This window comes from Ammospiza nelsoni, chromosome 4, assembly GCF_027579445.1.
Source record: "Ammospiza nelsoni isolate bAmmNel1 chromosome 4, bAmmNel1.pri, whole genome shotgun sequence".
Classification (NCBI taxonomy): domain Eukaryota; kingdom Metazoa; phylum Chordata; class Aves; order Passeriformes; family Passerellidae; genus Ammospiza; species Ammospiza nelsoni.
This window is the reverse complement of record NC_080636.1, coordinates 59,001,264-59,014,096: the sequence shown is the minus strand read 5'-3', so window position 1 is coordinate 59,014,096 and position 12,833 is coordinate 59,001,264. Positions and strand designations below refer to the sequence as shown.

Sequence of the window (12,833 nt, the reverse complement as noted above, 5' to 3'; positions counted from 1 at the left end):
ACAAAGATTTTAGTAGCCTGCATGCACAAACAGACTGAGTGATTTACTTCAAGAAAACTGCATAACAGTCTTGCTGCAGCACTCACCTGTATTCTGAACATGGAAAATATGGTAATGAAGAGAAAAGTGAAACGTAAAAGTCATCATAAAATAGAAAAATAACCAAGCTGATTTTGCTTCACAAACGTATCTATCTATTTAAACAATATTTATGACTAGGGTGTATTTTAACATATTACCAGATACTTCTGTGCAGAAAAAAAAATCTTTCCCTTAATGTGGTAAAAGAAACCCATAAAGATAATATCAACTCTAAATGATGAGCAGCTTCAGAACAAGCTACCTCTTACATTAACTGGCAAAAACATTTGGGGATGTAGTAAGACTAGCACAGAAATGTGTTTTGTTAGAAAAACCCATCAACTGCCTGTAGTTTCTATTTTGAGTCTCAATAAATAGCTATGTTTTTTCTGAAAAATATTAAAACAGAAAACTAAACACAATGCACTACAGGGGACACCTACCTATAGTTTAAGAAGTTCAGTGTCCTGTAAATTAGTTCAAACAGCACTTAGAGTAAATACTCCTACAGTCTTCAGAAAAAAATACCAGATACCCAATTTGTACTGGGTTTGGATGGGAAAGAGTTGCATTTTTTCATATCCACTTGTTTTTATGGTGCTGTGTTGTCGATTTGTGACCAAATCAGTGTTATCAACACAGCAAGATGTGATTTAGCTATTGCTGAGCAGGGCTTGCACAGCTGTCAAGGCCTTTTCTGCTCCTCACGTGCCCTGCCACTGAAGAGGCTGGGAGTGAGCTAGAATTTTGAGGGGGCACAGTTGCTACAGCTGACCTCACTCAACCAAAGGGATCCTGCCATATGATGCTGTGCTCAGCAGTTCAAGCTGGGCAGGAAGAAGGAAGGGGGAATGCTTGCACTCATGGCATTTATCCTGCACAGCAGCCATGAGGTGTGACAGAGCCCACAGAGCCCTGCTTCCCGGGGATGGATGGAGGGATACCTGTCCACGCCTGGGAACTACTGAATGAACTGCTTTGGGTTTGCAGCTTTTCCCTTCCCTGATAAACTGTCCTTATCTCAGCCTACAAGTTCTCACACTTTTACCCTTCCACTTCTCCTCCTCATGCTGCCAGAGGGAGTAAAGCCAGTGGCTGAGGGGTGCAGTTTCACCCACTGCAGTTAACCCATAAAACCACAGAAAAAACTAATTCTGTTCTATTTTTGCTACAAATCAAATGCATCCACCCACTACCATGATGATTCTGGGATTTAAAACTACTAATAGCTCTACCTTCTATCTGTATAAATATAACTCAATTCCATTTAAATAATTACTCCAATGTTAGATTAACAGTTTACCCTTTTCTGGGCTGTGATTATGTCCTTAAAGAAGAGCATAGAACATCGCAGCATAAGCATTAAGTCACATCTAAATTAATTTCTGTTAGTTACTTGATCTCAAAAATTAATTCAAAGTGTTTAACAACCACAATCTGATTTTCACAAGCCCTTCATTTGTTAAGAAACACACATTACACTACAGACATTAATTTCCCACGGGGTAGTTACCCAAAAAGCTTCTAGTTGAGTTGACCTAAAAATCACAGCCAAAATGCTTAAATCCCTATCTGCCATTTCCATTTTCTTTTATCCTATTAGTATGTGAAAGGCACTTTCTCCACACTAAATTAGAAATATAAGGCTCAAATTACTAAGTACCTATAGTCAGCAATTTACTTCTATCTGGATAGCAGTGTTCAACCAAAGTACTCCTGACAGTTCTTGCTTTAAGTGGCTTCCACAGTTTCTTTTCAGAAAGGAGCAAAATGCCACATTCATTGCAAAAGGGAAAATTTTGTTACTTTAGTATCAATCTAGTTATAAATTAATGCTGTCAAGTCCACTTCTCATGAAGGGTGAACCACTGCCTTACAGGGTTTGCTTGAACAGCTCAGTAACAATTGATGTTCCTAAATATTCTCCCTCAAGAAGCTTAGCATAGCAGAGATGAATTTGAATTAAGCAGAAATACCATAATTCAGTCACAGAAAAAGAACAGCACATCTATTTTCATTATGACAAAGCTTTTATGAACACCACAGATAGCAGAGATAATACACCCTTATAGCAAGTGAAAAGCAGGTTGTAGCTATTCCAAGCACACGTAACATTGCTAGTTGTAAAGAAGGTTGTGCAGAAGACAAAGAATTGTGTGCATCTTGCTTAACTAGTTCACATTTTTCTAACAGCCTTTGCATATCTGAAAAGGCTGTTTTGTTTGAGGGTTTTTTCCAACCTAAACTGAAACCCTGAGCACCCAAATCCTCCCTCCAACATTTCATTCACTGCCTTTCCAGGGCAGGGTGCTAAGGCATTAATAATTAGCGCTAGTCTGTAGAAGGAGAGCATACCCCACAAGGTTTTCTCAGGTCTTTACAGGTTACATGTATGGGTGACAAAAACAGCCACATTCAATTTCACTTTCAAATCTACTCATTGGTCACTCTCTGAAACTCATTCAACTGCAGGATTTTCAATAGCAGCTTCTACCTCACGCACTAGCCACACATTGCACAAAAATCAGAGCTTTCAGAAGGTCAAGGTTAAAGTAACCTCAAGCAAACATGAAAGTTACTTCAATTCTCTCTAGACTGGCATCCAGCCTAGTCTGTTTCATACTCTGTGCTTAATCACACATCAGCAAAATACCATACAACTCAGCATAAGCAAGGGGAACATGAAAAACATCTTAGCCCTTATTCATGTACATTCACTGAAGTCCATGGGGGCACAGCATCCTGCTGTTTCTGTCATGATGTAGCAACTGGATTAAAAATGGTGCTTGATAATAAATCAGGTGCTCAGGTAACATTAAAAATAAAGTTATCTGTAAGAAGCAATAAGCATACTTTCACGAGCTACAGATTTGGGTATGGCCTGATAAGGCACAACATCAAATACAGGAAGAGATTTGAATACAGTGGTTTGGATAACAGCTCCATCATTCTAAGTACCATTTCCGAAGCATACTAAAAGCCTTACTATTAAAACTACTAAGCCACCCCAAATCACTTGGGTAACACAACTGAGGTGGAGTAACCCACACACAATATCCAGGATACCAGCCACAATTTAGACCCCAGCTGCTAATTGAATAATTACCACACATGTTCTGGCCATAACACACTTTCATTAGTGACCTCTGCTTTGGCCTTTTGCTCTCTCCAGACACACTAGGAGTCTCAAATATTTGCAGTTAACCTCTCTTTTTCAAGCATATTTCTGTGTCAAACACTTACCTTTATTCTATATTCCCAAAATGTCAGATGGCTCCCTCTATACTAAATTAGTGAATTATTAATTTTTTTAAATTTAATGTTTAACTAACATACTCAACTAATTGCAGTATCAAATTGAATTCCTGCCCATGAAATACTGCCTTGTATTCTGACACTGGGTTTTGCATTCATTGTTCCTAATTTATGTTGTAGGTACATTTACTGAGATTCTCAGTACTTGGAGCATCCCCACTTAAGTAGCATGGAACAGGCGTGAGAAAATGGGGATTTTGGCTTAGCATCAGCACTGGATGGATAAGCAAAAAAAGCTCAGTAAAAACTTTAGTAATATAGTACCAGCATGCATCTTGAAAAATTATCTTTGGGCAAGGCAAAAAATTAAATTGAAAATTTAGAAAGAAAATTAAGCAAATTTTGAGGTAACTGCAGTGACCCAAGTGCATGATAGGCAGCATGGGAGATAACACAAATACAATTATTTGACAGCTTGGCAAAAGGGCCACTGTTAAAGCTGAGAGGAAAAAGGCAGGGATGACCTTAGGCCTCAAAAGTCCCTGGTTTCATATCTAATATATAGGAACCACAGGAAAGATGCAAAGAAAGAAATGGCAGAGCCAAAGCAACAATGCAGAAAAATAAGTTGTGCAGCTCTAATTGGGCTGGCACAAGTCAGAAAGGCTGCTTTGCTCCAGGCAAAGGAAGCTGATGATGCAGCACTGAAGGCAAGCACAAAAGTTTTTACCTGCAAAGGTGAAAAGCTGAAGCTGAATTTAAGAAGCAAGAAACAGGCAACAGCTAGAGAAGATTGTAGTATGAGAAACTGAAGAGAAAACTGTGCTGAAGAGCACCCAGAGAAACACAGTCCTGCAGTGTTCACCCACTGAGACAAGAAGTTGAGAAATAAGGGGTTTTTAGTTAAGTAGTACATGTGCTGATAGACAGGCATGGGAATGGGAGCAGTTGTAAAGACAAATAACTATTTTCCTTGTAAAGAACAGCAGAGAGGCAGAAGGGCAGATCTGCAAGGGACAAACGTAAGCCAGCAGTCTGGGTCCACTGCACATACACAGAGTGAAAACACATGTATGCATACAGCACAGTGCAGCTCATGCCTTGAAATTGGGCAGTGTGATCTAGGTGCTCCCACCATTCTCTCAAGCTTTTCTTTGAATCTGGAGTAATTCACAGTAACTGCCATTCATATCATCCTTCATGACTATCCAGTCTCAATGACTTGAATTTGCTAGCATTTAAAAACCTCTATCATACATAGAAAAAATTTTAATATCTTTTCTCTGTGCTGATAAATGTGATATTCAAGATACTCACCCTTCCCTATTAGCTACTACTATGACAAGTGATGCATAGTTCTGTTGCTCACTCACATCTCACTATCTCCTAGCTCCAAGTTCTGTTACACATTAAGTTTGGGTTTTCCCCTGCTATTCTGTCTCCTAAGCCTTTTAAACAATTTGCTTGGAATGATTTGGTGGTGTGATCTTTTTTTTAATGTGGTAAATCTAATTCTCATTTTGCCAACTATCCAGGTTGACATCCTTTTCATTGGTCTGGCAGGACTGCATATTTCAGACCATTCAGGTCTTTTGCCTGTACTAATTCACATTTTTCTTTCCTTTTGTCTCTCTTACACATCGGAAAAGAAGAACCACCTAGGTATAAACAGTAGGCAAAGTATAATTTCTACCAGCCTTCTGAAGTATAGTTAACTAGACTATATGTTATATGAAAAGATTTAAATTTGTTAACTCGTGAGTTCATTGTTAAAGCATTAGAATGACCAGAGTTTATAGAGCAATATCCATCTCTTTAAATTGCATCACTATCAATACTTCTCATTTGGAAAGGGTCTACTATACTGCACAGACTAACAACACGAAACTGCTCAAACACACATCCTGAATTGCAGTAATCACTGCTCAAAACCATTTCTGGTGAAACGGTGCCCTCTTGTAGCAGGAATCAGCTACTGCAAGAACAGCAGCTCTCTAAACACACAGCTGGCAATCCAAATCCATCTGAAGCACTTCCTTCACATCGTTATTTACAATACTATGAAATAGGCACACTTGCAGAGTTATTTTGAAAGATTTTTTTTCTTCCCTAAATTTCATTTGCAAACAGCACATGGTCTTAGCCAGAATATCAGTCTATCCAAGCCTTTACCTTTCATCTTCGAAACAAGAACTGACAATTATGCGAGAATACACTGCTGACCAAGATGTTGAGGATAAAGAACAATTTCTCAGATGTTGGGTTTTTTTACTTCCTGTCTCCTGTGAAAAATCTCACATCCCTTCAGCAAGACTTTCTGCTCCTCACTCCCAGTCCCTCAGCAGAAACAGTGCACACTGCCTGCCAACAAGAAAAAGAACTCAAACAGGGGCAAAGATACAGGTACACAATTTCTTCAGCTTAACAAGACATCTGGGTGATGCCAGAAAACCACATCCACAGGCACGGCTGCTTGCTCAGTGCTTCAGAGCAGAACTGCACAGCAATGCTGTCCTTGCCACAGGGGCCTCTGCTCTCCCCCAAGGATTTGTCATCCCTTACATATCTGTGGTTCATTGCTCTCCAGAACTGAACAAAATTAATACAGGCAGCCATGTGACTCATGTTGTTCTAGCCATCTAAGAAAGATAAGGCTTTTTATAATACTTCGTGTAGTAACATCGATTCTTTACCTAGTATTTATTCTTCATCAGCATCAGTCATTGGTAGCCATCTGCTACTGTGATGTTAAACACAAATTGATTGTGAAAAGTTCTATTTTCTTAAGACAGGAAGATAATATCCATATGTAATACGGGAAAAACAGGAATAATTTTACCTTCTCTCATGAGCATGCTCTCTAATCTTGTTTTAGAAGTCCTTGGTCTGTGACTGTATTACCAATAAGCATAAGCAAATCCTATCAATATGGGGACAAACTTGCTAATAGCAGTGGGTAAAAAAACTCATAGATTTCATAAACAAAACACAAAGAAGGGATCAGATTACCACCTAATCCCATCCACACTTTTCCTACTTCCCACTGTTCCTGGATTGTCACACCTTCCCATTTCCATCATTAATACGGAGCTAAACAGAAGGAAGTGCAATAGCATCAATATAGCCTAGTATTTAAACAAACACAGATCTGCCTAACAGCTTGGGTCTAGGAACCCAAAAAAGGTTCACATGCCTGAGTCAGGGTTACCCAATATGTTAGGGCATAACTCCATCTGCATAATGCTTTGTATACCCACATGAAACAGCATCTTTAAATATCATCACGTTCTTTCTGGCTCTGAAAAATCACATGTCATTCACTGATATTTGCATGCAAACTTCCCGCAAAAAACAGAGAAACACGAAAAGCTCCAAGCACTAGCAAAACACTAGAATATGTCAGCAAGAAACTCTTCAGAAAGTAGACAAACCTTTTGCAGCACTCCACCCTGCAAAAAAATACTTTTAATATCTGAAGCTGAGCCTGGATCACATTTTGGAAGCCTGAGACAGCTCCTGCCCTCTTTATTACTGTTCTATGTGAAGTCACTGCTTCTCACTATAGCTACGCCAATCAGAGAAAAACAAACTTATGGATGTGGGAATAAAACTCACCATGCTGTTCATTTTGGAAGAGGACGAGCTTGCTCTCTGCTTCCTTAGGCTGTTAAGCTCTTCTGTATTTCCATCCTTTGGTTTTATGATCAGCCGGCTGCCCCCAGCAGTGCCTTCTGAAGAAGACCTCAGGCGTTTCTCAACAAATCTGCCCTCCCGGTACGGACTGAGGCTGTTGGCAACATCAACTACAAAGACAGAAGCAAACAGCAATTGCTACAGGGAACTGCTCTCTACAAGTATTTTCTGTGGTGGGATAGGATGTAAGAAAATAAAGGTAGTGCAGAAGGGAGTCTCACACCTGAGGAGTTGCAGCTGTACTGATCACCAAAGATTAGGAACAGCCCTGCCCTTAACAGGCCACAGCTGTGTCCAGTAAGAAGACGAGTGCTACAAAAGAGTGGGTTAGCTGGGTGAGGAGAGTTGGAGTTTGTTGGCTGTGCTGTGAAGAAAAAGGGAGTCAGTGCTGCGAAGAGATGACCATGAGAAATCACCAAGAAGGTATGAGAACTTTTGCAATAAGATGACAACAATTTTCTTCATCAGAACACTGCTTTGCTTGAAATAATTACACTGAAATTACATGAGAAATGTTCTGTGAAAATCAGACCATGCTTACCTAGATTAAGATGTCACCTGGGCCCGCAGTTCAGCCCCAATGATAGGCATGCTCAGCACACCACAGCCCAGTCCAGGGCTCCTCATAGAGTCCAGAGAGTCTTTGCTCGACCCTTTTCTTTCTCCCTTCATCACAGTAAAATCTACCAGAGAAATTATCACTTGCCCAGTGGTGCCAAAACCCAACCTTGCCTAGACCCCCAAGGTCAAGTAAGTCCAGGTAGTGAAGTACCAGGCGATAACTTTGTTACCCCTGCATAAGACAGGGATGCACATTAGACAGATTTCCATTTCTGTTCAGCATTCCTAACTTAGACTTACACCTGCACCTTCCATCAGCCTGCAGTCAGTGGGCAAAATCCCAGTCCAGTTAAAACAGTAACACATCAGAAAAAAAGTACAGTTTGACATGCTAGGGCAAATTTAGAGATAGAGACAGATAAAAGAGTAGTAGCATAATAAATGTCACATATACAGAAAATCTTACCTTTTGCATTTTGCAAGAGAAGAGACATTTTCCCTTAAGGTTCTCAAAAAAAATCCATATCACATAAAAATACATAAAGGTATATGAAGAAATACATGACACATCAAACCTGCTCATACATTAATGTCACATTTACAATGCTATCTATAATGATATCAGCTATGAGACCAGGTACAGAAAATATCTATTACCAAAGAAAATGCACAGAAGTATTTTGTATTCACATCTAGATTTAAATACTATTTTAGAAAACTAAATGTTCAAACCAGTCTGTTTGCAACAGGTGTAACTGCTTATAACCATATCTTACTGATGGCCATGTAAGCTTTTCCTGTATTTGACTCAGTTCATATGGCACGATTTTGTCTTATTTTCACTGGTTCCTTTGTACGCCTAGGGAATTGCTAATTGGAAATACATTCTTCACAACACCAGGAAAAAAAAAAGTATTTTGAACAGCACTAAAAGAACAGAACAATTAATCAACAACTTTCATATAGTGCAATATTAGCTCTTGTGTTTCTGTGAACCTGAATCCAATTTACAAAAACATCTGTATCACAATTTCAACTCCCTTTAGCTGCTTTACTGAAATACAGACTAAATATCAAATTACCAATACATGAGTTTGAAATGCAGGCAGTATTTCTAAACATCCCTCCAAGCTGCTCACTTAGTGCTCTGCAGTACACTTTTGCAAGACAGATTTTGAAATAAGAGCTACTTACAGGTGGGACAATGTGGCAAGGAAGACAAACTGAGTGCTCAGGACCAGTAATATAGATAAATGGGAATATTTTTTTCCCCAAAGTGACTGGCATTCTGAGTGAAAGAGGAGCCCTCTGGTGAAAGCTAATTCAGTGGATTAATATGACTTTCTATTGCCACTTACGTACAAGATATCCAACTAAGCCGAGCAGTGACTAATAATTCAAAATGCAAGATTGCTTTTGATTGCTTATAATCCACATGGCTAGATAAACAACCAAGCAAAATGATGGGTGTGAATTTATATGAGTTTATACTTAAGATCATTCATCTTCTAATACAATCACTACAAATGCTGTCTTGTTAACTCTCAAATTTTGGCTCACCACATGGATCCTCAGGATTAAGCAAGAAAGCACCAGTCATTAAGCTGGCTTGAGAAAATCAACTGTCAGAGATAAATGTCTTCTGACAGGTGTCCTTCACTCAAGGGCCTGGTGTCTTATTTATCTGTATCTCTGTAGATTGGGATTTGTAGGCAAAGTCTTTCCACTTAATCTTGTTAGTATTTCCAAATAACTCTGCATAAACTAAAAACCCAGTGTGAAATTTAAATGGTAATTGACTTCCTCAGTTTGATAGATGACAAAATGAGAATTTGGACACTTATTTCAGATGGAAGCAGAAACAGGACATTTCATACTTTGACAAAATATCCACTTTGAGCTACTCCATAACATCAGCTGAATAGAGAAAGCCAGGCTATAAAATTCTAAACCCAAATCAATATAAAAAAAACTGTATTATTTCCCAGAATCAGACTACAAGAACATTTATTTCTCTGGTGACATTTTCATCCCAAATTATGCAACCCCAAGGCTTAAGTCCAAAATTCCCATGTCTCAAGGAATCATAGCTTCAGCCTCTAACACGAGCTGGGAATCAGTACTTGCATTCTTAATTCATTTTCTATTAAGCAAAGCACAGACACAAACAGCACTTATGGGTGTTTGTAAACTCTAAAACACAAACTCAAAGAAATCACAGACTTTGCCTTTAATTCCTGCAGTTCTGGAGGAGGACACAATTTGTACTTTCTGAACTTCATAGTTAACACTTGCAATTCCAGAAAACATTCTATGACAAAACAATCATTATAGAAGAAATGAGGCTAGCCCACCCAAACTCAAAAATGAAAAAACCATGAAACATACCTTTAGAATGGTTTGATTCATAACCCTGTTGTATTTTAAAGGACTGAGGTTCAGAACATGGAACTCCATTAGACTCCACTACAGGAATTGCGTTTCTCATGTGCTTGGATGGAGTGCTATCATCTCTGCTGCCACTCAACCCCCGTGCCTTTGGAGAGAGTGTCACTGGTTCTTCACTACACTCTAACATCAAGGTTTCTAAATGTGCATTTTCTGAGTTATTTTTTTCTATGTGCCTGGCATCATTAATATGCAGTCCATTGGTTTGCAACAGTACTTTTGTTTGATTAGCAACTGAGGTTTTGAATAAGGTACTGGACTCCACACTGCACGAGCTTGCGTGACTCGCAGGAGACACGCCAGCAGAATGGCCAGCACTTTGCACAGTATCTCTCTCCCTCGCAGGAGCAGCAGCAGGATTAAAGAAGACCTGAGAGGCAGAGACATCGTGGCCAAAATCTTCTGCGAGCAGCGCCCCAGGCCCACTGCTGGGCAGGGCATCAGCCTCTGACACGGAGTCCTCGGTGAGAGCGATGAAGTCCGAGGGGGTCTGGGCGGCTGTGAGGTCAGCCGAGAGCAGCGGGGACTGCAGGGAGCTGCCCATGCACTCCGTCGTCTCAGCCGAGCACGGAGGAGACGACTTGGCCATCACAGGCTCGCTCTCCACGTAGGAATTAACTTCCAGCAGGCACCTGGGCTGCTGCACAGAGGAAACCGACTGACTCTCTGAAACTGGTTTGGAAAATTTGTAGTGTGATGAAAAAGACTTAGTGAGAAGTTTTCGTGTGGACTGTTTGACAGAGTATCGGCTCCGCTCTTCTGCAAAGCCCGAATCATCACCCTCATTTTTCCCAGAGCTTATGCAATTGATAAAGACATTCTTATTAGCTGAGGGCTCCTTTCCCTTTTCAAAATCATCTGTCAAAGACCTTGTTATCTTCTTGTTACGTGAACTGCCAAAGCCAACTGAATGCCTTCCTCTGCTTTTTATGTGCTCGTCTAAGCTGAGTTTGTGAAAAGTGCTAAGGGAAGACTGGGCACCATTTGAGATGTTAACATTTTGACTTGCTGAATCAGGCTTCTGCTCACTCCCTTTCTTGTTATGGAAGCTAATGGAAGGGGTGCGGAAAATGCTCCGGCGCTTTCCTGTGCTCCCTGAGCTGGAGTTGGTGCTGGATGGGGAGGAGGTGTGGACACCAATGGCATTGGCAGAAGAAGGCGAGGAAGGAAGGGAGTCGTGTCTCCGGCTAACACTTCTCCTGAATATTGGCAACCGAGATACAAGAGTCGAGCGTCTGGATCCCGAGTCCCCCATCAGGGCACCAAGGGTCCGTGGTTCTTCACAGCCAATAGAATAACCTGGGATGACAGAAAAACAAAGGGATGGGGGAAAGAAGATAAATTATTCAGCCTCAAAGACCACGCAAACAGATTTGTCAGTCAGCCTAAATACATGAGATGTCAACATCAATTTGTTGCATGCACATTACTGAAGGCTTCTAGCATTTCAAAGTGATATTCAAAAGCCAGTACTGAAAACTGAGCAAACATGTCACTTAAAATATTCTACCAACAAAAGATACAATCTTATATACAATATCATACAGTATTTTATACTGTTACACTGGCTAATGATGTAAAATCTAAATGCCAAGAGATAGACAAATATATCGCCCAAACATCCTTGTTTTTAAGTTCTTATAAAGTGTAAGCACTCTTAGAAGACAGTTGATTTTTCATGATCTGAGTAGAAAAAGTCATTATTTTGAATTTCCAAATACTCAGATTTTTGCATGAAAGAAGATGATCTCAACTTTTCAATCTTCACAGAACTTCCAGTTGGATTTCAATTACTTTATGTGCTCCTGTTAAAGGCTGTATCACTTTGCAGTACAGAAAATGATGGCATTGCAGTCCAGCCAAAATATCCAACACCAAAAATTCTTCCTAAAGAACTGTAAGTTCAAGGAATTTACTGTCAAAATATGGGATCATGTTTCTAGATTTGAACTGTCATGTTTCTTTTGAACACTTCTTTGGAATTCTCTCACAGCCTATTTGCTTATAATTAGCTAATTTTTCATGGTTTTTGAAATTAGGGAGAAGTACTTCCATGCACAGACACTTGGCCTTTTTTTATAAATATTTAAGCAAAACTTATTTTGATCAGCACCACAGATGTACTGGAAGAATATTAATCTCTGGAACATATACCAGTTCTATCTCCTTTTTGTTCTCATTATAATAAACTACCACTGTGAAAGACAGGACCACAGAGAGATAGCAATAAAAAAATATAATCACAGGAACATGTGAGGCTGTAGGAATTATGCCCCTATGTAACTTCCTGAGCTATTAGTATTCAGCACATGAAAATAAACCCCAAGTCAGCTGTCCAGACAATGTTTGCATGCCAAGTTGCAAAAACAAAGTAATACATCTAATGAGCAATTTAATATGTGTTATGTGGCTCAGCAAGTACCTGTGAGGAATGTATATATTTAGGCAGTGTATACATACACACAAATATACATAAATGGAAACAGAAAATATTTAAGTACTAATAAAACTACATATATGTTTTGTAACTGTGAAAGAAAGGGTACAAGTTCAAACAAAGACTGTTTCTGACTAGAGACTGACCTGCACTTTTCTGCTGGTAACATTTTTTTTAAATGCTAGTACAATTCCGCTCTGAACATGCAGTGCCAAGCAGCCACACTATTCACAAGCACCAGGAATCAATAAGCAATTTTGTAGTTCAGGATGAGAAAAACAGCTTGGGAATAGTCACTAATTGCAAGAAGTCACTGGTGATCTCTGATGGCAAGCTAAAGCCTGACCTAGACAACGCC

General features: G+C 39.6%; 1 protein-coding gene across 6 annotated transcripts in view; it reads right to left on the bottom strand.

Moving 5' to 3' along the window:
• The window catches only part of CCSER1 (coiled-coil serine rich protein 1), a 626,504-nt gene that overhangs the window by 526,356 nt on the left and 87,315 nt on the right, over positions 1-12,833 (bottom strand). For all 6 annotated transcript variants that reach the window (XM_059470534.1, XM_059470536.1, XM_059470538.1 and 3 more), the window contains 2 exons: positions 9,979-11,337; positions 6,952-7,139 (listed from right to left, as the gene is read on the bottom strand). In XM_059470534.1, coding sequence (XP_059326517.1) covers positions 6,952-7,139; positions 9,979-11,293 — 1,503 coding nt within the window. In that variant the 5' untranslated portion in view covers positions 11,294-11,337. The remainder of the gene's footprint in view (positions 1-6,951; positions 7,140-9,978; positions 11,338-12,833) is intronic.